This window comes from Argopecten irradians, chromosome 2, assembly GCF_041381155.1.
Source record: "Argopecten irradians isolate NY chromosome 2, Ai_NY, whole genome shotgun sequence".
Classification (NCBI taxonomy): Eukaryota; Metazoa; Mollusca; class Bivalvia; order Pectinida; family Pectinidae; genus Argopecten; species Argopecten irradians.
The window spans coordinates 9,244,722-9,267,543 of NC_091135.1; the positions used below are offsets into that span (position 1 = coordinate 9,244,722).

The 22,822-nt window shown below is 33.6% G+C and overlaps 1 protein-coding gene across 1 annotated transcript in view; it reads left to right on the forward strand.

Moving 5' to 3' along the window:
* Nucleotides 1–20,490, forward strand: part of LOC138314372 (uncharacterized) — a 45,289-nt gene extending 24,799 nt beyond the window's left edge. The window contains exons 8-22 of the mRNA XM_069254673.1: nucleotides 7,470–7,490; nucleotides 8,204–8,224; nucleotides 9,159–9,179; nucleotides 10,221–10,241; nucleotides 10,601–10,621; nucleotides 10,949–10,969; nucleotides 11,893–11,913; nucleotides 12,954–12,974; nucleotides 13,334–13,354; nucleotides 13,682–13,702; nucleotides 14,626–14,646; nucleotides 15,605–15,625; nucleotides 16,022–16,042; nucleotides 16,435–16,481; nucleotides 17,260–20,490. Of these exons, the coding sequence (XP_069110774.1) occupies nucleotides 7,470–7,490; nucleotides 8,204–8,224; nucleotides 9,159–9,179; nucleotides 10,221–10,241; nucleotides 10,601–10,621; nucleotides 10,949–10,969; nucleotides 11,893–11,913; nucleotides 12,954–12,974; nucleotides 13,334–13,354; nucleotides 13,682–13,702; nucleotides 14,626–14,646; nucleotides 15,605–15,625; nucleotides 16,022–16,042; nucleotides 16,435–16,467 (306 nt within the window). The 3' untranslated portion in view covers nucleotides 16,468–16,481; nucleotides 17,260–20,490. The remainder of the gene's footprint in view (nucleotides 1–7,469; nucleotides 7,491–8,203; nucleotides 8,225–9,158; nucleotides 9,180–10,220; nucleotides 10,242–10,600; nucleotides 10,622–10,948; nucleotides 10,970–11,892; nucleotides 11,914–12,953; nucleotides 12,975–13,333; nucleotides 13,355–13,681; nucleotides 13,703–14,625; nucleotides 14,647–15,604; nucleotides 15,626–16,021; nucleotides 16,043–16,434; nucleotides 16,482–17,259) is intronic.
* The last annotated feature ends 2,332 nt before the right edge of the window (nucleotides 20,491–22,822 follow it).

Genomic DNA, 22,822 nt, shown 5'->3' on the forward strand with positions numbered 1-22,822 from the left:
TGCAACAGATTTACATAGTATTGTAATTAATTACCTGAATGAAAGAAAGATATAAACATAAAACATAAACATATCGCTCATCGGATTCCGTGTGTTGTTGGAATATCGAGTAATTGTAATTTCTCAATAAGATCACATATTCAGATTTCTTTATTACGCTCTGACACACTTACGTGTGTAACAAGAGGTCAAATCAATGTATTACATTTTGACATGACGGAACACAATCAACATAGCATTAGTATAATACAATCAACACAACATAAGTATAATACAGAATATAATGGAATTAATTAATCAATCTAATTATTACAAATAATTTTCTCTAATTTCTCAATAAACCTGCTAAGTTGCGAAAGAATACGCACATGGCACTAGTTTATAATTTATAAGACTAGCAAATTACTATATAACGGCAAAATAACACTTCCTCATTATGAAATTCATGGACGTGCTCACCCAGGCCGCCATCGCCGGCTTTCGGCCGCCTCACCCATACCTCCGTCCCCAATATATTCACTATTTCATCAAATCACCACTAAATTAAACCTAAAATTTCTTTACAAATTAATCTACAAACATCTATCATCAATTATATATCTTTACACACAGTGTTAAGCACGTAAAACCGCCGTATGCTCCGTATCTTAACAGCAAAAATATAAACAAATCACCCGTCGCACCTTCTCGCATGACTTATGTGGCTTAGCTTGAACGAATCGTGCATCCTTGGCTTCAATCAACACATCTCATCAGTAGAATGGAAATCACTTTACATGCACAAATTGTTGGTTTTTAATTTTCCTCTCAACATACCTGTCTATGATCGCATTGAAAAAATGTAAACAACTACCGTCGGCCATTCCTTGTTTCGAGCTCCCCCAATGCCACCTCAGCGCCTCCTAAGTCAGAGGTACGCACCTCCTGCGCACACCGATTCCGTTTACCTTCTCCACGGTGGCTGTCCGGTGTGCGATTCTAACCGCACAGCTGTGGGCACGATGTGCGAACTATGTTTGCACGATGTGCGCACGCAATTTTACAAACGTGTTAGGCATTCATGCCCGCATGGTATATATGCCTAATTTTAGGTCTCTGAGCCTTCAAGAACTTGAGCAGATTTTTTGCAATTTTGAACTTTGATCCTTCTTTCAAAACGGAAGTTGACGTTTTAATGAAAAATGTACAAGTATTTCCATATCCTATTCTACATTACTTGAGTTTTGTCTTGATCGCACTGGTGGAGTCAGAGGAGGTGTTTAAAATATAATTGTCAAAATTTGCAAAAAATATTCTAGTTCAATATTAATTACGTCATAACAAATCGATTAGTTGATTAATTGTAAATTTGAAGACATGGAAATCTTTAGCATTACATACTGCATCGATATAATGCAAAAAATAAGGGAAATAATTTAATTATGAAAAACAAATTATCTAAAAATAGTAACATTTAGTAAACTTTGACCTCTAGCGAACTTTTAAACGAGACATATTCTGTGTAAACATGTAATAAGGAAGAGTTAGATATGACCTTTGCCTACAATGAAATATCTTCAGATTTAAAATACCTTTGTATACTGTTAGAATGATTTTTTTTTAGGTTTTACGTCAATCAATATGATATTTTACGTATTCCAGCGACATTAGTATATTTTAATTTACTTACTTTTGGAAATAATGAATTTTTTGTGCCCCTGTTCCCCCGATGCAAATATTCACTGTTGCCATACTTTGAAGGTATTTATCAATACGGTGTTTATTCCCGTTGAAAACAAGCGTTCTGATGTCCATCGACTTTATGAATTTAAATTCAACACAAGAAGCCGAACATGTTCAATAAACAATGCATTTTCAGAACTAATATCGACATTAGTCAGTCATAGAACTCGATACCAGATAATAAGAATTCCCAGTAACAGTTGCGATAGGAAAATATTACAATTTTAGAAAATGAGTGTTTAAAGCCACACTATACGTTACTATCAACAAAAATTCAAGTTAAATTTGACTCCGATATTGTTAGTATTTGTAGATGTAGTTGAAATTAAAATACATTAAAGAATGTTTATAAGTTGTTTTAATAACTTTGGAACAGCAGTAGTTGAAAGTCGATACATGTAAACATGCCTTCATTTTAAACTGGTCGCCATAGAAGTTACGATTATTGCCGAACGGAAGTCGTAAAGTTCATGACCCGTTTTCGGAAGAGTTCGGACAGACGTTACGTAGTTACGGTAGTCACATGACGTTCTCGGCAACTACGTTACTATGTCGGCTAACTTCGGCTTGTTTGACTAAGTGGGACCCACCCAGCGATGTTTAATATTTGTTTGATTTGTATCAAAATATTCCGAATCATAATTGCTCATAATTGCTCATCTTGACTTCGATTTAGTCCTGTCTCTGCATGATTTACAACAGGAATTTTTTTCAACATTCTTCTAAATCATGAAAAAAATAAGAAAATACAGATATCGGCTTTTAATTTCTTTATTTGATTCCCATTTATAAATTTGATGATTTGATCCCGAACCTTCCAGTGACGTCACATTTTATTACTTTAGCGTTGAAAGCTGACGTTTTGAAGATAAGTGGTGTTTATGATGGCAATTTGCACTCATATACAACAGAACATAGGTTAGAATAATTGTGTAAGTTATTCTTGAAACATTACCATTAAAAAGTCACTTTTTTTTCACGGGAACAGATCCGATTTGATGCATTCAACTCAAATATAAAAAAAATGAATGATATTGCAGAAAGTTTTGGGACCTAAGATAGTTCATGTGAATGTTTAAGTATTCAATGATAGCTTCTTTTTTAATGAATAAGAAAAAATAAACACGAAAATCACGATAGCTGATTGCAACCCAGTGGTACCGCGGTTTCAATGGTTTTTCGACGGCGATAGACCAAAATAGATTTTTTTACACACAATGTCAAACATATTCAATTCAAATCATTAATTATATGTTTCAGAAGCGTGTTAATGATGTTTTTGTGCAATATTTCATGAATGTCATCTACTAAACGAAGCATTGTATCCACAAACGCTGTAAGATTTACAGCCTACTGTTTCTTTTTCTTTGTCAAAGTGACGTTTAAATAATGAAACGTATCAAGATATAGTAACACTATTATTTTTACTATGTTATGCTGTATATGAGTGCAAATTGCCACCGTAATACCACAAATGAATGCTTATTCCTTCAAAACGTCAGCTTGTAAGGTCGAATCACCCGGGAGGACTAAAAAGTGACGTCATTGGAATGTTGGGGATCAAATCGTCAAATTTAGAAATGGTAATCAGAATAAAGAAATTAAACTTTTATTTACTGACATCGCAATATTTTCCTATCGCAACTGTTACAGGAAATTCCTATTACCTGGTATCGAGTTCTATCGCTGAAGGGCTGGGTTGCTGATTAATCTCGGTATTAGTGTGCTGAAAATATCTGGTTTATTGATATTGTTCCGCTACTTTTGTTGAGTTTGAATTCGCAAATTCGAAGGGCGTCAGAACGCTTGTTTTCAACCGGAATCAACACCGTAGTGATAAAAACCTTCCAAGTGAATTTTTGCATCGGGGGAACAGGGACATAAAAAGTAGATTTTCTCAAAAAGTAAATGAAAGTAAACGTGATTACAAACAAGTCATACTTTGAACAAATTCAAAATGAAAACATTGGTGAAAGATAAACTTCCCAATTTTTTCTTACCTGAATTTAACAATTAAATGTTGTCCTGAATCTTGGCTGAAAAGCCGTTGTATGTGAGCAGTTGCTTCGGAATTTTTCGGCTGGCAACGGAGAATGACGTCGAGATATTTTTTGTAGCCGCAGTCACGTAGCTTTGCAGAAAGTGAAAGTAGAAGTATCACGTGTTCAATATGGTTTTCTTGTTATAAACTCAATGCCAGTAGTTCAACAAAGCTATGATTCTAATAATTAATAATTCTATAAATGTTATCTAGTAAAACAGTTAGTCAGCGCACACAATAAGCAATAAAAACAAAACACAAGTCAACATCGATAAGACTAATGGGTCTGGGGAGATTTACTCTTTCGCCGTTGAAAATCCTTTATCTACCTAACATGTGTCTATTTAGTAACACAGTTAAAAAACAACAAACGGAAAAATGGATTAACTGCTGCGCTCTCAGATAGGCTTTGCCTAAAATTATATTATTATTATATATAATGTACGTTAACAATATAACCGATATTTACATAATATATAATTCATTTTTCGATTATATGGGCATGACGTACATAGCAACTATTTTACATAATGAATAACTTGCGTGCCCGAACGACAGATATTAAACATTTATTTACTGACATCGTAATATTTCCTATCACAACTGTTACAGAAAATTCTTGTCATCTGGTATCGAGTTCTATGCTGACTTATGTCGATATTAGTGCTGAAAATGCATTGTTTCTTGATATTGTTCCGCTTCTTTTGTTGACTTTAAATTCGTAAAATAAACGTAACCCTCGAAGGCCTTAAGAACGCTTGTTTTCAACGGGAATAAACACCGTAGTGATAAAGACTTCCCAAGTGAATATTTGCCTCGAGGAAACAGGGACACAAAAAGTTAATTTTCTCCAAAAGTAAGTAAATTGAAATACATTAATTTTGCTGGAACACTAAAATATCATTCTGATTTCAGAACAGTTGGAATTATGAAGATACCTCCAACAGTCTTTTAATTGTTATTATTTTATATTATGTAAGTTAACAAGCTAACCGATATTTACATAATGTAATATAATTTTAATTACTGGGATTGAGTTTATAATAAGAAAAACAATATTGAACCAAGTATACTTCTACTTTCACTTTCTGCAAAAATACGTGACTGCGGCTACAAAATATATCTCAACGTCATTCTCCGTTGCCAGGCGGAATACTTCGAAGCAGCTGTTCACATAAAACGGCTTTTAAATTAAGATTTAGAACAAAATGTAATTGTTAGATTCAGGTAAGAATAAATTGGAAGGTTTATCTTTCACTGATGTTTTCATTTTGAAAATTGTCAAACTTTTCAACTTTTTATAACTTGTTTGTAATCACGCGAGAGTGTGACTGATCTTGTGTTGACTTCCTGTTTCCGGCTTTTGAGAAAGTTTTCCAACTCTGCATATATTGGATGATTTACAATAAGAATAACGTTACCGAGACATCTCTATCACAAGAGTTCGCTTCGCGAACGGGCCTTAGGCCCGTTCACTGCGCTCGCTATAATTCATTTTTCGCATTTATGTGGGACATAACTTACATCGCAACTATTTTACATAATCAAGGACGTATCATGACTTATAAATCCTTTGACATAATGAAAAAACTTTCTTTGCTCCTGTGCTTGGGCTTGGGACCAATATTACATGTACATTTTACGGTCCCAATAGGGGAAATAGAGGTAAATCATATAATTCGCTACTAGTCATAGAGTTCTGCATGGATTGAAACCATATTTGGCCAAAACCATCCTTGGGGGTAGGAAAACAGAGTTTGTATACATTCTGGCTCTGACCCCTGGGGGCAGGAGGGCCGGGGCCCAATAGGGGAAATAGAGGTAAATCCTATAAATCGCTAGTAGTCCTAGAGTCCTAGTCCTTTAGGGAATAAAATTTTACTATTCATACCAAAGCCAAACCTATACAATGCCGAAAAAACACTAGTCAAAATACTAACATTTTATAATTTATAACATACTAAAATATGTTATCTATTGTTTTCACAAATCAGCAAATAACTTTGACAAAAATTGAGATCCGCTACAATTTTAAATGAATCTTAAAATATTTGTAATGTATCTGAAAAAAGAAACATGAATATATGATGGCAACGATATCTATTTATAGTAGCAGGGTATTTTCCGACTTGGATGAACGGTGTCTGGGCGATAGCTATCGTGGTTGATATCAATTAGAAATTCAATTTTATTGAGTAAACATGCGAAACGACGATGGGGTTTTATTGCGACTGTATTGAAGAAAAGGTAAATTTAAACGTGAAATATAAAGGATATCCATCAAATAATAAATACGTATTTTATTTTTTGTTTACTTGAGAATTTACGTACTTGAGGCTGCCATACACTCTACTGCACCGGCTAATTAGACCTTCACAATGTTGATTTAATACGTATTTAATAAAGGTCTTCAAACTTTTTTTTTCTATTGAAAACTTGAACAATATTTCAGTTTTAAAATTTGATTGTATATTATTAACTAAAACAAATCAGATGAATAATTTGAGGCAGTACAGCTTTATTAATTAAAACTATTGCCATGTGATATCATTACGAAATTACATTAAGATATTCAAACTTAACTATATGCAAAATCGCTTTAAAGATATTGTGTTCCTGTAGCTACATTTACCATTTAGATTTAGATATCGCTAAAATGACAGTACAAGCAAATTACACTCTTCAACACGGTCCGTTTATGGAATGATTTCGCAAATTTGATTGACCGATCGTCCTGCTCGCAAAGTTGTGCGGTACGGACCGCACAGCTCTGTGCAACCGCACCCACAGTTGTGCGGACGATGTGCAAACGATGTATGCACGATGTGCGCTCGCAGATTTTGGTACGTTATATGCGGTCACACAATTGTATGTCTCACAAAGGTGTGTAGTTTTTATTTTCCATCTTACTGAATGTCCAATATTTTCCAAAGCATGTACATGTATAATTACATGTGGGGGAAAGGCATTCGAAAAGCCTTAGTTTATCTATTTTCATGCAGATATTTATATTGCGAATAATATGCTAATTTACTTTTGTTTCATTCCAGGAAGAGCTCACTGACGTTAAGGTGATCAAATAAAAAATGAACTTGTATTGTGCTGCAGTGACACTATGTCGTTTGTCAATTAATTCCCACCAAAACTTATTTGTTCAGATAACGTTTGCAACCGAAATTACTTTTAATCTCTTGACACCAAGCATTGAAACTAGATATTAGGCCTTTGATGGACATTTTAAACTCTATTTCGAATTGTGTTTGTTTTGGGTATAACATACCGAGAGAAGAACTATGTTTTTGCTTGATAGATATTTATTGTTTAAAATATTGTTTGAGACCAATATCCTAACATAAATAAGACAAATTTATATCATGACTGATATGGCTAGCAGTGGAAATTAAATAGTGACCCCAGAAGATACTAAACCGTGGTTGTGCGTAGTAAACGGTATCTATTCTATTGCAAATTTACATACACAAACTATCCAAGGTAAAAAGATTAAATACAAATGTGTATGGCATTATGATTATAGTATAGTTTAGGTTTCCTTTACTGCATGTCTACATATTTCAAATTAAAGAAGCTAAAAAAGTAGTATTTTTAAATTACCTTTGCTATTACGTGAAAATAATCATGTGCATTTATCGAACTATTTATGGCAATGATCCTGAAGGATAGACTACCTTTTTTTTCTTTTTCGCAGGGACAGTTGCCCAGGATGGAGGTACGTTATTGTTCAAAATATTGTTTGAGACAAAAATACTCACATAAAAATGTAGAATTTATATCACGAATGATGTGGCTAGTAGGGTTAATTAAATAGTGTCCCCAGAAGATACTAAACAGTGGTTGTGCGTAGTAATCGACTCCTATTCATCAATCACACTTTCCATTGATCAATCTGCATTCAAGTCACGTACATGACTACAAGGGAAATAACTCGCACAGGATAATTCAGTTAACCTGGTTATCTTGGATAATTCAATATTTAAATTTTGTATTTCGACTAATGTTACATGCGATTAAGGTGATTCAACTAATGTAATTTTTGGGTTTTTTTTTTTAACATATAGGCGATGCGTAAGGAAGAAATAAGTTTCAAATAATCTTTGAATGCCACAATTAAGATGTGAATTATGAAAAAATGTTAATAATGAAATAGCTTATTTTAAGTTTCCAAAACTTATATATCTATTTATTCGTCACTTGTTTAATAAACAAAGGTAATTTTTTTAAGGACATGAATTAACCAATTCAGAATCCGTAGAGAATGGCAAATCGTAATTAGCATTGCCGTTGTATTCATCGGTGTGTTAAATTTTGATATTGAAATATATAATACCCCATTTGGTGTCCCGTATCAATTTAATACACTATTGATGTATTATGTTCTATTACAATGAAAATATTATATAATCCCTATTGTTTTCTTTTCAGGAGGAGAAAGAAGCTTTGAAGGTAAATATATCAATAGCTTAATTTCATACTCAAACGTTAATGATGATAATACAAGTTTAAAATAAAACACATTAAAATAGATATGGTGTTAGTTATCGGGCTCGCGTTGGACTATATACATATGCACGTTCATAGTTTTCTTAACCTGTCTATATTATTCGGGTGTTTTCTTCATGTTAGGCAAAAAACCCCTAATATTATAGGCAGGTTTAGCAGACTAGCACGTTCAGAGTTGAAATGAAATCCGTTTTTGGCAAGACTGCCCTAATTAGTATTTATATATATATATATATATATATATATCAACAAAATTCACAGTGTAGCATTTCAAACGGAAAATAAACAGCAAAGTTTCAGCTGGTACCTTGTGCTGAAAAACGTCAAGGTACATTTTGGAATCATGGCCATCCATTATAGCCACCCATATCCGTCTGAATCATTTTAAAAGATAGAAAATGCGGAAACATCTTCTGAAGAAAATGAAATGATGCAGGAATCGACCGCAATTTTATGCTGTTTTTTCGTTTGAAATACGACAATTCCCCGAATTGTAATATGTTAACAACTGAACATATGTTTCTGGGATTGCCATGAAAACCACCAGGCCTTTTATGGAAATGACTACAGGAAGAGGGTTTTATCACAAATTTTCTCAAATTAAGGAAAATTCCCAAAATATATTGCCTACACCCGGTCGTTGAGCTAAATTAAATGTAGCCGCCGCTTGCATATTATTTAGTTATTGATATATATTTTCAGTAGTTCTCATAAGAAGTTAAGAAATTGTTGTGTGAATGTCCAATATTTTTTGGTCCATACATGTTGTGATGTACGTATTATTGCGTGTAAAAAACCCTTTGGAAACCTTAGTTTATATATTTACTTGCAAATATTATGTTTTGATTGATTGCTGTTTAACTTTTTTTTATTACAGAAAGAGCTCACTGCCGTTAAGGTAAGCAAATTAGTAAATGAAATCGTGTTGTGTTGCAGTGACACTTTATCGTTTGTGCACTTAATTCCCATCAAAGCTTATTTTTTCAGATAACGTTTGCAAACGAAATTACTTCTAATCTCTTGACACCATAAAACTAGACATTCGACTTTTGCTGGACACCTTCTTCAACTCAATTTCAAAATGTGTTTGTTTTGGGCAAATCATTTTATAACAGACGGAGAGAAGAACCACGTTTTATTTGATAGAAATTTATTGTTTTTATGCCATTTAAAATAAGGCTAAACTGGCGTCGATAAACTTCAATTTAGTGTTCTCACCAATTGTGTACTGTGTCGGGGCCACGGTGGCCGAGTGGTTTTGATGTCTCAACATATGACCACAAGCCCTCCACCTCTGGGCTCGCGAATACGAATCCCAAGTATAGCATTTGCCAGGTATTGACTGCTGTCGTTGTTTTTTTCTCCAAGTACTCCGGCTTTCCTCCACCAACAAACCTGCCACATCTTTACATGGACCTGGCTGTTGATTGGACGTTTAACTAACTAAACCCGTATACTGTTTCAGTTTACTGACAACACATATTTTGTGCGATACCCTTGAAAATGGCTAAATATTGCAGGGCCTATTCTGTACTTATTTTCATATTACCTAATGCTATATTAATAAAGTCACATGTCACGTGGTATAAATGAATGATGTCATTCTCATTCATCGGTCATATCAAAAGGTTTATCATAATTAAAGATATTAATGTAACATGCCGTTAGGAAAAGCATTCTAAAATTAAAAGATATTTATTCTATTGCAAATTTACAAACACTAACTATCCAAGGTAAAAAGATTTAATACAAATGTGTATGGCATTATGATTATAGTATAGTTTAGGTTTCCTTTACTGTATGTCTACATATTTCAAAATAAAGAAGCTAAAAAGTAGTATTTTAAAATACCTTTGCTATTACGTGAAAATAATCATGTGCATTTATCGAACTATTTATGGCAATGATCCTGAAGCATAACTTTTTTCTTTTTTTGCAGGGACAGTTGTCCAGGATGGAGGTACGTTATTGTTCAAAATATTGTTTGAGACAAAAAATACTAACATAAATCAGTAGAATTTATATCACGAATGATGTGGCTAGTAGGGATAATTAAATAGTGTCCCCAGAAGATACTAAACCGTGGTTGTGCGTAGTAATCGACTCCTATTCATCAATCACACTTTCCATTGATCAATCTGCATTCAAGTCACGTACATGACTACAAGGGAAATAACTCGCACAGGATAATTCAGTTAACCTGGTTATCTTGGATCAAAATTAATCTCAATATTTAAATTTTGTATTTCGAGCTAATGTTACATGCGATTAAGGTGATTCAACTAATTGTAATTTTTGGGTTTTTTTTTTAACATATAGGCGATGCGTAAGGAAGAAATGGTAAGTTTCAAATAATCTTTGAATGCCACAATTAAGATGTGAATTATGAAAAAAGGGTTAATAATGAAATAGCTTATTTTAAGTTTCCAAAACTTATATATCTATTTATTCGTCACTTGTTTAATAAACAAAGGTAATTTTTTTAAGGACATGATTTAACCAATTCAGAATCCGTAGAGAATGGCAATCGTAATTAGCATTGCCGTTGTATTCATCGGTGTGTTAAATTTTGATATTGAAATATATAATACCAATTTAATACACTATTGATGTATTATGTTCGATTACAATGAAAATATTATATAATCCCTATTGTTTTCTTTTCAGGAGGAGAAAGAAGCTTTGAAGGTAAATATATCAATAGCTTAATTTCATACTCAAACGTTAATGATGATAATACAAGTTTAAAATAAAACACATTAAAATAGATATGGTGTTAGTTATCGGGCTCGCGTTGGACTATATACATATGCACGTTCATAGTTTTCTTAACCTGTCTATATTATTCGGGTGTTTTCTTCATGTTTGGCAAAAAAAACTAATGTTATAGATAGGTTTAGCAGACTAGCACGTTCAGAGTTGAAATGAAATCCGTTTTTGGCAAGACTGCCCTAAGTATATCTATATATATATATATATATCAACAAAATCACAGTGTAGCATTTCAAACGAAAGATTAACAGCAAAGTTTCAGCTGGTACCTTGTGTTGAAAAACGTCAAGGTACATTTTGGAATCATGAATATCCGTATAGCCACCCATACCCGTCTGAATCATTTTAAAAGATAGAAAATGCGGAAACATCATTGAAGAAAATGTAATGATGCAGGAATCGACTGCAATTTTATGCATTTTTTTTCGTTTGTGATACGACAATTCCCCCGATTGTAATATGTTTACAACTGAACATATGTTTCTGAAATTGCCATGGAAACCACCAGGCCTTTTATGGAAATGACTACAGGAAGAGGGTTTTATCACAAATTATCTCAAATTAAGGAAAATTCCCAAAATATATTGCCTACACCCGGTGGTTGAGCTAAATTAAATGTAGCCGCCGCTTGCATATTATTTAGTTATTGATATATATTTTCAGTAGTTCTCATAAGAAGTTAAGAAATTGTTGTGTGAATGTCCAATATTTTTTGGTCCATACATGTTGTGATGTACGTATTATTGCGTGTAAAAAACCCTTTGGAAACCTTAGTTTATATATTTACTTGCAAATATTATGTTTTGATTGATTGCTGTTTAACTTTTTTTTTATTACAGAAAGAGCTCACTGCCGTTAAGGTAAGCAAATTAGTAAATGAAATCGTGTTGTGTTGCAGTGACACTTTATCGTTTGTGCACTTAATTCCCATCAAAGCTTATTTTTTCAGATAACGTTTGCAAACGAAATTACTTCTAATCTCTTGACACCATAAAACTAGACATTCGACTTTTGCTGGACACCTTCTTCAACTCAATTTCAAAATGTGTTTGTTTTGGGCAAATCATTTTATAACAGACGGAGAGAAGAACCACGTTTTATTTGATAGAAATTTATTGTTTTTATGCCATTTAAAATAAGGCTAAACTGGCGTCGATAAACTTCAATTTAGTGTTCTCACCAATTGTGTACTGTGTCGGGGCCACGGTGGCCGAGTGGTTTTGATGTCTCAACATATGACCACAAGCCCTCCACCTCTGGGCTCGCGAATACGAATCCCAAGTATAGCATTTGCCAGGTATTGACTGCTGTCGTTGTTTTTTCTCCAAGTACTCCGGCTTTCCTCCACCAACAAACCTGCCACATCTTTACATGGACCTGGCTGTTGATTGGACGTTTAACTAACTAAACCCGTATACTGTTTCAGTTTACTGACAACACATATTTTGTGCGATACCCTTGAAAATGGCTAAATATTGCAGGGCCTATTCTGTACTTATTTTCATATTACCTAATGCTATATTAATAAAGTCACATGTCACGTGGTATAAATGAATGATGTCATTCTCATTCATCGGTCATATCAAAAGGTTTATCATAATTAAAGATATTAATGTAACATGCCGTTAGGAAAAGCATTCTAAAAATAAAAGATATTTATTCTATTGCAAATTTACAAACACTAACTATCCAAGGTAAAAAGATTTAATACAAATGTGTATGGCATTATGATTATAGTATAGTTTAGGTTTCCTTTACTGTATGTCTACATATTTCAAAATAAAGAAGCTAAAAAGTAGTATTTTAAAATACCTTTGCTATTACGTGAAAATAATCATGTGCATTTATCGAACTATTTATGGCAATGATCCTGAAGCATAACTTTTTTCTTTTTTTGCAGGGACAGTTGTCCAGGATGGAGGTACGTTATTGTTCAAAATATTGTTTGAGACAAAAAATACTAACATAAATCAGTAGAATTTATATCACGAATGATGTGGCTAGTAGGGATAATTAAATAGTGTCCCCAGAAGATACTAAACCGTGGTTGTGCGTAGTAATCGACTCCTATTCATCAATCACACTTTCCATTGATCAATCTGCATTCAAGTCACGTACATGACTACAAGGGAAATAACTCGCACAGGATAATTCAGTTAACCTGGTTATCTTGGATCAAAATTAATCTCAATATTTAAATTTTGTATTTCGAGCTAATGTTACATGCGATTAAGGTGATTCAACTAATTGTAATTTTTGGGTTTTTTTTTTAACATATAGGCGATGCGTAAGGAAGAAATGGTAAGTTTCAAATAATCTTTGAATGCCACAATTTAGATGTGAATTATGAAAAAAGGGTTAATAATGAAATAGCTTATTTTAAGTTTCCAAAACTTATATATCTATTTATTCGTCACTTGTTTAATAAACAAAGGTAATTTTTTTAAGGACATGATTTAACCAATTCAGAATCCGTAGAGAATGGCAATCGTAATTAGCATTGCCGTTGTATTCATCGGTGTGTTAAATTTTGATATTGAAATATATAATACCAATTTAATACACTATTGATGTATTATGTTCGATTACAATGAAAATATTATATAATCCCTATTGTTTTCTTTTCAGGAGGAGAAAGAAGCTTTGAAGGTAAATATATCAATAGCTTAATTTCATACTCAAACGTTAATGATGATAATACAAGTTTAAAATAAAACACATTAAAATAGATATGGTGTTAGTTATCGGGCTCGCGTTGGACTATATACATATGCACGTTCATAGTTTTCTTAACCTGTCTATATTATTCGGGTGTTTTCTTCATGTTTGGCAAAAAAAACTAATATTATAGACAGGTTTAGCAGACTAGCACGTTCAGAGTTGAAATGAAATCCGTTTTTGGCAAGACTGCCCTAAGTATATCTATATATATATATATATATATCAACAAAATCACAGTGTAGCATTTCAAACGAAAGATTAACAGCAAAGTTTCAGCTGGTACCTTGTGTTGAAAAACGTCAAGGTACATTTTGGAATCATGAGCATCCGTATAGCCACCCATACCCGTCTGAATCATTTTAAAAGATAGAAAATGCGGAAACATCCTTGAAGAAAATGTAATGATGCAGGAATCGACTGCAATTTTATGCATTTTTTTTCGTTTGTGATACGACAATTCCCCCGATTGTAATATGTTTACAACTGAACATATGTTTCTGAAATTGCCATGGAAACCACCAGGCCTTTTATGGAAATGACTACAGGAAGAGGGTTTTATCACAAATTATCTCAAATTAAGGAAAATTCCCAAAATATATTGCCTACACCCGGTGGTTGAGCTAAATTAAATGTAGCCGCCGCTTGCATATTATTTAGTTATTGATATATATTTTCAGTAGTTCTCATAAGAAGTTAAGAAATTGTTGTGTGAATGTCCAATATTTTTTGGTCCATACATGTTGTGATGTACGTATAATTCCGGGAAAAACACTTTCGGAAACCTTAGTTTATATATTTACTTGCAGATGTTATGTTGTGATTGATTGCTATTTAACTTTTTGTTATTACAGAAAAAGCTTACTGACGTTAAGGTAAGCAAATTAGAAAAAGAAATTGTGTTGTGTTGCAGTGACACTTTATCGTTTGTGCACTTCATTCCCATCAAAACTTATTTTTTCAGATAACGTTTGCAACCGAATTTACTTCTAATCTCTTGACACCAAGTATTGAAACTAGACATTCGACTTTTGCTGGACACCTTCATCAACTCAATTTCAAAATGTGTTTGTTTTGGGCAAATCCTTTTATAACAGACGGAGAGAAGAACCACGTTTTATTTGATAGAAATTTATTGTTTTTATGCCATTTAAAATAAGGCTAAACTGACGTCGATAAACTTCAATTTAGTGTTTTCACCAATTGTGTACTGTGTCGGGGCCATGGTGGCCGAGTGGTTTTGATGTCTCAACATATGACCACAGGCCCTCCACCTCCATCAACACACCTGTCACGTCCTCACATGACCCTGAATGTTAATAGGACGTTAAACTAACTAAAAACGTATAGTGTTTCAGTTTATTGACAACATATATTTTGTGATGCCCTTTAAAATGGCTAGATATTGCAGGGCCTATTCTATATTTATTTTCATATAAGCTAATGCTATATAAACAAAGTCCCATGACACGTGGTATAAATGAATTGATGTCATTCTCATTCAACGATCATATCCAAAGGTTTATCATAGTTAAAGAAATTAATGTAACATACCGTTTGGAAAAGCATTCTTAAGTTAAACGGTATTTATTCCATTGAAAATGTACATACACAAACTATCCAAAGTAAAAAGATTAAATCGAAATGTGTATGATATTATGAATATATTTTAGTTTAGGTTTCCTTTACTGATTGTCTACATATATCAAAATAAAGAAGAGATAACGCAGGAGTTGGAAAGACCTTTGCAATGATATGAAAATGATAGTGTGCATTTAGCGATCTATTTATTCCCAATGATCCTGAAGCATACCTTTTTGTTCTTTTTTGCAGGGACAGTTGTCCAGGATGGAGGTACGCTATTGTTTAAACTAATGTTTGAGACAAGTACACTATCATAAATTAGAAGAATTTATATCACGAATGAAATGGCTAGCTTTGGAACATTCATTACAAAACAAGATATCACTATTCCTAAAGTCTTCATGAGCCATACAGTCCATGTTGCTGTAACGGAGTATAGTAATTGTTTTGGGTTAAAGATTATATAATTACAGTATCATTATAGTAAAATATAGATAAATTTTTCATACTTCAGGAGATAAAATAAATTTCTCTAAAAAAGATGATTTCTTTCTTCACTTTTCTCTTTGAATACCAAACTTAACAAGGAGTGAGCAGAATTAAATTGAATTACCATGAATTTGTAGAAATTGAATATTAAAAAGTGTTTGCTTTTTCGTTTTCTAGATCATGATGCAACAAATGCTGGTAAGTGGAAAAAAACACTCATACGACCATAACGAGGTCAACATAATTTCTAAAATGCATTGTACCCCCATTACCAGTTAAATAACTCGTCATTGGTAATACTACTCAAATAACAGGGAGCTGTAATTCAGGTTAAAGGTACACCATTTGAATTAATACATAATGGTTATACCTCTGATACCATTTTCTTAGTATTTAGTTATCACTTTATACATACAGCTTATCATTTTGCTTACTTTATTCATGCGGTAATACATGTACGCTTAACGTAGAACTGAGTGTTACTTTCTCGAATGTACAACCTAATCTGGTTATTTTTTATTTTTATGCAAACTGGATACGTAATTATTTTAATTCAGGCCTTATTTAGTGCGGTATTATTACTATTTCAGGACAACCAGCAACAAAATGACAGGGCACAGTAACTTAACTAAATAAGGTAATTTGGTTATTTTGTTATATTGTCTACCAAAACAAAAATTTGAGTTGAACTGAGTCTGACTTGATAAATCTTCCCCAATAACTATTTCGTCACTTTTTCGCGTGATATAAACTACTAGCGAGATTTGAAAAATTTAATTAAAGAATCATACATCTTTACCATCATTCTCTATTCTGCATGACAATTAATTCAGTAGCACTGCGTTCGCCATCTTATCATTACATAATTAATCATCTTAAACTAAACTAAACTAACAAATACCAAATAACGAACGATTATTTAGACTATTGTTCAAGTACTTTTTCTGTCTGTAGATACGTACACCTTTCAATTACATTAGTTTACCTGGATCTGTTGATTAGTTTCAACTAATTATTGATCACGTGCGATTATTTTTCGACACCTTCGGTGGAATATGCTTATCCTACATACACTCATATATGAAAGCGTCTTATAATCTTCAATTAAATAAATTTCGAACTTCCCTTTATGACATTATTTAACGATAAAAGGATCTTTCTTGTGGTTTACCGAAGGATAAAGCTGAGTAGGATATTGATACTGAAAATGGACCGCTAGTCCTAAATATTATTGAAGATGGGTGTGACGAATAGATATTGTCTATCATTCTCACTGAGCACACAATGGTGACCGTAATATATGTTATCAAAACATGGATGCCGAAGATAATCCCTTTGGCTGAAATTACTATTTTATGATAAGTACGAATAGATTCCATTGATAAAGATAATGATAACTGAATGATTTTTTTCAGATCACTCCGGCCTAATCTCGGCCTCCAAGTCATACCAAAGACAAAATGCTTTTTGCAGTTTGCAGTTTTGTGATTGACCTTTAACCTTTTCTATAATGAAATGAATTTGTCCACGACAATTACTTATTGTATAATATAGTCGTTGATATATGTTTGTGTGACTTTTATGCTTTGTAGATTAATTATCATTTCTGAAACTCCTTTTACCTAAGGAAGGAAATTCTGGATTAAACAAGCACCAAATGAGAACTACAGCTTTAAATTATTTCCTTTGATAAAATTTCCTGTAAGATAGTCCAATATGACATGAACCGTATTTTTACTAGCAATTTTAATTTCGACTCTGAATTTGAAAACTCAGGCTCAGTGAAAGCTGATTTTTATGGCGAATAACTGTGGACATTCATAATATAAAAGAATAAAAAGGTTCAAATATTACGCTAGCGATAAAAGTAATTAAAGTTCAAAGTGAAAAAAATACATTTAAAAATTATGAAATAGTAATAAAAGATTTGGTGAAAAGGTTAAGGATATGCTTACATGCTTATATGAATATATTTACTTCTTGACTTTTATTTAGGATTTAGTTGAATGTGTTGGTTTTTGCATCTTTATAGCTGTTTGGTAAGTCATGATAAGTCATCATTATAATAGTATCCCTTTAGATAAAAGTCAATGGCGATCGACCAGCTCGCGCATCAATTTGTGCATCACTCCGACTGGTGTCCATGGGGTCCGGTCTGGTCGTGCCAGCTTTTCCTTGGCTAAGTTATAATCGACATTCTGCGCTCTCTCTGGTGGTAATTGGGAACCAGTCTTAAAACAAAATAAATTAGTGATAAAATTCAGATAATGACAAACTCAAATATGTTTTATGTTGCTAATAATTATACTGTAGTCATGTTTTTGATGAATATATCGATGTTGCCTAATGTTTTATTGTTGTTTTTGAATAATGTATAGATATTATCAAGTTTAAGAATGGTATCAGAACTCCATGTAATTGTGAAAAGAAATAAAGCAAACATAAAAATATCATGACGAAAATAATTAAATATTGATAGAATCAGGTCATATATTATCAACATGGTATCATATGTTGATGATTCAAATTATATGATGATAGAATAAAAATGAAAATTGTAAAACATGAAAATCATGTAGTAAGTTCAAAGTTGTGTTTCAAGGGATATCACTCTAATTCGGCAAATGGTCTGTTTAGTCACAGCTGTGACCTGCCATCATTCTAAAAAAATACCAAAGTTGCCATATTTTCCGTTTTATTTTCTATTTTTAGACTTACGTTATATGAATTAGAATTTCACATTAAATAATGTCCCTAATTCTTGTTGGATGCCGTTCAATTTTGTACAGCTTGATGTTAAAATACCAGTTATGTTTCATTTTATAGCTATTTTTAATGGTGTTTATGATTCATCATAATAATTGTCTTTTACCTTTTTCATGTTGATTGATTTGCACTATGATTAAGTAATATATCCAAGCTTATCAAGTTAGTCTACTTTTAACAGTTATACTATCGCTTTTTGGTTTACATCTATTCTTCCAATTTAATAAAGTGTGATGCAGTTACGAATTGTTTTTTCTATGTTTTTACCAAGGCTTTTACCAAAAAGTTTCATAAAATTGGCACTTTAGCATGAAATCAACCGTACGTTATAAGTTCATCTGACCTGGCTCCAGGATCATGAAACAATCTTAGACTAAAGTTTTGACTTAGCCAATCACATATGACATAATGTTTTGTAACATCATCTTTGATTGGCTAAGTCTAAGACAGTTTTGGAGTTGATTAAGTCTGTTTCGTGATGCTGATGCTTATATAGTCATCATGTTTCGTCTGTCGTCTGTCGCCGTGTGTCGTTCGCAATTCGTAAAATTTTCATTCAAAATACTTCTTCTCAATAACTGGAAAACCAAGGGTATTCATATTGGATCTGTAGCTTGTTTGGATAAAGGACTACAAATTTTGTTCAAAAAAGGCTACATATTTTAAAAGGCGTATTTTTCATTACTATTAGGTCTTAAGACCTGATATTGGGCCTGTAGCATGCTTGAATGAAAGGATGTCAAGTTTATTCAAATGAATGACCTTTACTCAAGGTTACAGAATCGTTTTTGTATTATGTCAATAGTCAGATAACCGGTAAGGCCCATGGGCCTCTTGTTTTTCTACATTTCGGTTTTCATAGCAAGGCCAACTACGTCGTATAAATATGTAGGCTAAACTATATCAAGTTCTGATTTCATTTGTGAATATAATTGTTTTAAATGTTTATTATCAAATGGAAAATGTATTTTTTCATTGAGTCGATCATACATACATATTTGTCTTTTATTTGAGTTATATCGGACCCCAAAAACAATAATAAGAGAAATATTTGGTATAGAATGTCACAAGATTGATAATGTTCTCTTCTAAAGTTTAGATATTTAGATCTTGAATATCAGGCAGACATAAACACGGACCTTTGTGCGTGCGAGGTATGATGCCGAAGACACCAAGCAACACACCCAACCCGGTCACATGGTACTGACATCTGGCGAAACAGTCGCTATTCACCCTTAGTGCTGAACGCTAAGCAAGAGTAGAAACTATTACTTTTATAGCCTTTGGTGTCGCGATACAAGAGCATATTGTTCTGATTTCAATTTGAAGTGTGGATTCATATGAAAGATTTTGGTTATCTTACGTTTGGTATCACATTTCGTTTATAACTGTGTTTTGCGGTACCCATTTCTTACTAATCATTCGATTTACCAGGTAACAAAATGGAACACTTGTCAAGAAAGATAACTCAAATTTTGTGTATCTTCTCCAGAAGTATAACTCATGTCGCCTTAGTACTATATCAAAGCGAACTTTACTCTCCATGGATGTTATAGTATTAACTAAAATGGAAACGAAATGTCATCATATCAGATATGACATTTGCTTAGCAGTATCAACCGAAATCTGTGTACTTCATACGTTTATGCAGTCATATCATTCTGATAATTGTATGCAACATGATTTATATATAATTACAGATGTATTTAAATTCGCTGGGTAAATACTCTAACACTATTTCGTGTTTTACCCGAACGATACGCATGACCATTGCGCCTGATGAACGCGTTTTATGTACTATGTTGTTCTTTTTGAAGTATATCACGTATGAAGTGCATTAATTATGAAACTTACGTGTGATGTAAAAGTGTAATTAAGAATCTGACTGTAAATTTCGTTCTTTTTTCTTTAAATAAAATTGTTCTATTATTATTTTAGAGCTGATTGTTCCAATTTTTGTGTTTTTATCTTTTTATCATCTAATTATGCATTATTTATTTTAGTGAGGAAGGAGAAATAGGTTCCCATGTACCCCTCTGGCAGTTTTTCGAAACATGGTTTTTTAGGACCGATATGATGTCTAGTTTCATTTTATGCTTGTTGCCATTGCCAACTAATGTCCCATGGGGGTCATATGGCGGCCATCTTGGATTTCAGGTATCAAACATGGCCAAAATAAAATGACAAATTTGCATATATGCGCAAAGATAGAGAACCAGACAAATTTCAGAGGCAATTAAACACATTTTTGATATAATTGAAACATGCTGAATACGATTAAATCATAATAATGACGTTATGTTTTGTCATTTTTATGAAATGACGGGAAAACAATAAATTTTTCAGCTTTTTTCCCTAAAAAATCGATAAATGTCATAATTTTTATCACAAGTAAAAAAAATGATGGACAAATCACCTTGTAACAATCATTTCGAATTGAACCAACCCTTGTGTAAATAGATGTGTACTATAAAAAGAAAGATCGCATTAATGAGGTCGGAAAAAGTGAGGAACCCCTCCCCCCATAAAAAAATGGCCGAAATGACACATTCGTATATACGCGCATAGATATCGAACCAGACAACACACAGAGGCAAATAAACACATTTTTAAATATGATTGAAACATGCTGAATACGATTAAATCATAATAATGACGTTACGTCTTCTCATTTTTGTGAAATGACGGGAAAACAATAAAATTTTCAGCTATTTTTCCCTAAAAAATCGATAAATGCCATAATTTTTATCACAAGTAAAAACATTGATGGACAAATCACCTTGTAACAGTCATTTCGAATTGCACTAACCCTTGTGTAAACACATGTGTACTATAAAAAGATAGATCGCATGAGTGAGGTGGGAAAAATAGAGGGAACCCCCCCCCCCCACAACCCAAAACAACTTGGTTCGAACTATTCTCCTTCAATTTTGGATAAACCTCCCCTTGGAAAAGGTGTACCATGGTGATGCCTGCTCGCATAAGTTAAAAACTACAAATACATATAATATATGCTGAGTAGGAACAGTCACAAACTGGGCCGCCACAACGGGATCCTAGGAACACAGTCAATTAGAATGAGAGGACAGGGACCGTAGGTAATAGTCCTTGAATGTAGTCTGACCACGCCAAAAGGCAGCAGACATGATGTCCTGGAACCAGGACCCATTATGGAGAGCCAAAGAAGCCGCAAGGACTCTAATTACATGTGCCATCTCCTTGCATTTCGCCCCAGATTGATAATTAGACTGCTCATAAGCAATCCTGATCACCTGACATATTCATCTGGAGATTTACTGGGAGGAGAAATCCTGCTGACCCTGTTTAAAGGGCAAGAATAGTACATCGCCCCCTTGTTTTATCAAGGAAACACTTAAGCGTCCGACTGGGACAAAGCAGCCGATCATTCTCCTTCGGCTCAATAGGGATTGTGAATCTTTACCAAAAAGGCAGGATCAGTGAGTAGGGTAACAGAGCTATATCTGGCCCAACGAAGCACGAAATAGAATGGAATAAGATGAATAGATGAATATCACTACTCCTACGGCCTGAGGCAAAAGCAAGCAGGAAGTCAAAAGTTAAAACCTTAATGGAGACCGACACCAAAGGCTCTTAAGGAGCCCCTTTTAGTAACACAAGTGATAGATTCCACTGTGGAGCTAACTGCCGTACTCTAGGCCTGTCAAGACTGAACCACCTAATCAAGGCAGAAAAGAGTTGGATCTAACTCTGATCTACCATGAGAAAACAGTACACTGGAAATAGTCATGCGATAGCCTGCAATAGTACTAGAGGCAAGTTTGCGTTCTCTAAACAAATAGAGATGGGAATCCGCAATCAGCTGGGCAGAGGCCTTGACCTGATCAATCTTCCTGTCGATACACCAATCACAGACGATCTTCCATGACTGTAAGACGGCAGGTGAGGAAGACCTATTGATCGGGCGATGCGAGCTGACACGTCTTAAGAAAGGACTGACTGAGCGAGGCCTCCTGAGATAGCTTCCACGCTCTTGAATGGATCTTCCGGGACTGAGGCTGGCGCAGGAGATTGGTTCTGAGTGGGAAAACCAGAGGAATATCCACCAACAGAAACGACAAGAGCTCCGGAAACCAGGATTGTCTCGGTCACTGGGGCGCTATCAGAAGGAGGGGAAAATGATGCTCCCGAAACTTCTATTAGAACCCTGCCCACCAGGTTGAATGGAGGGAA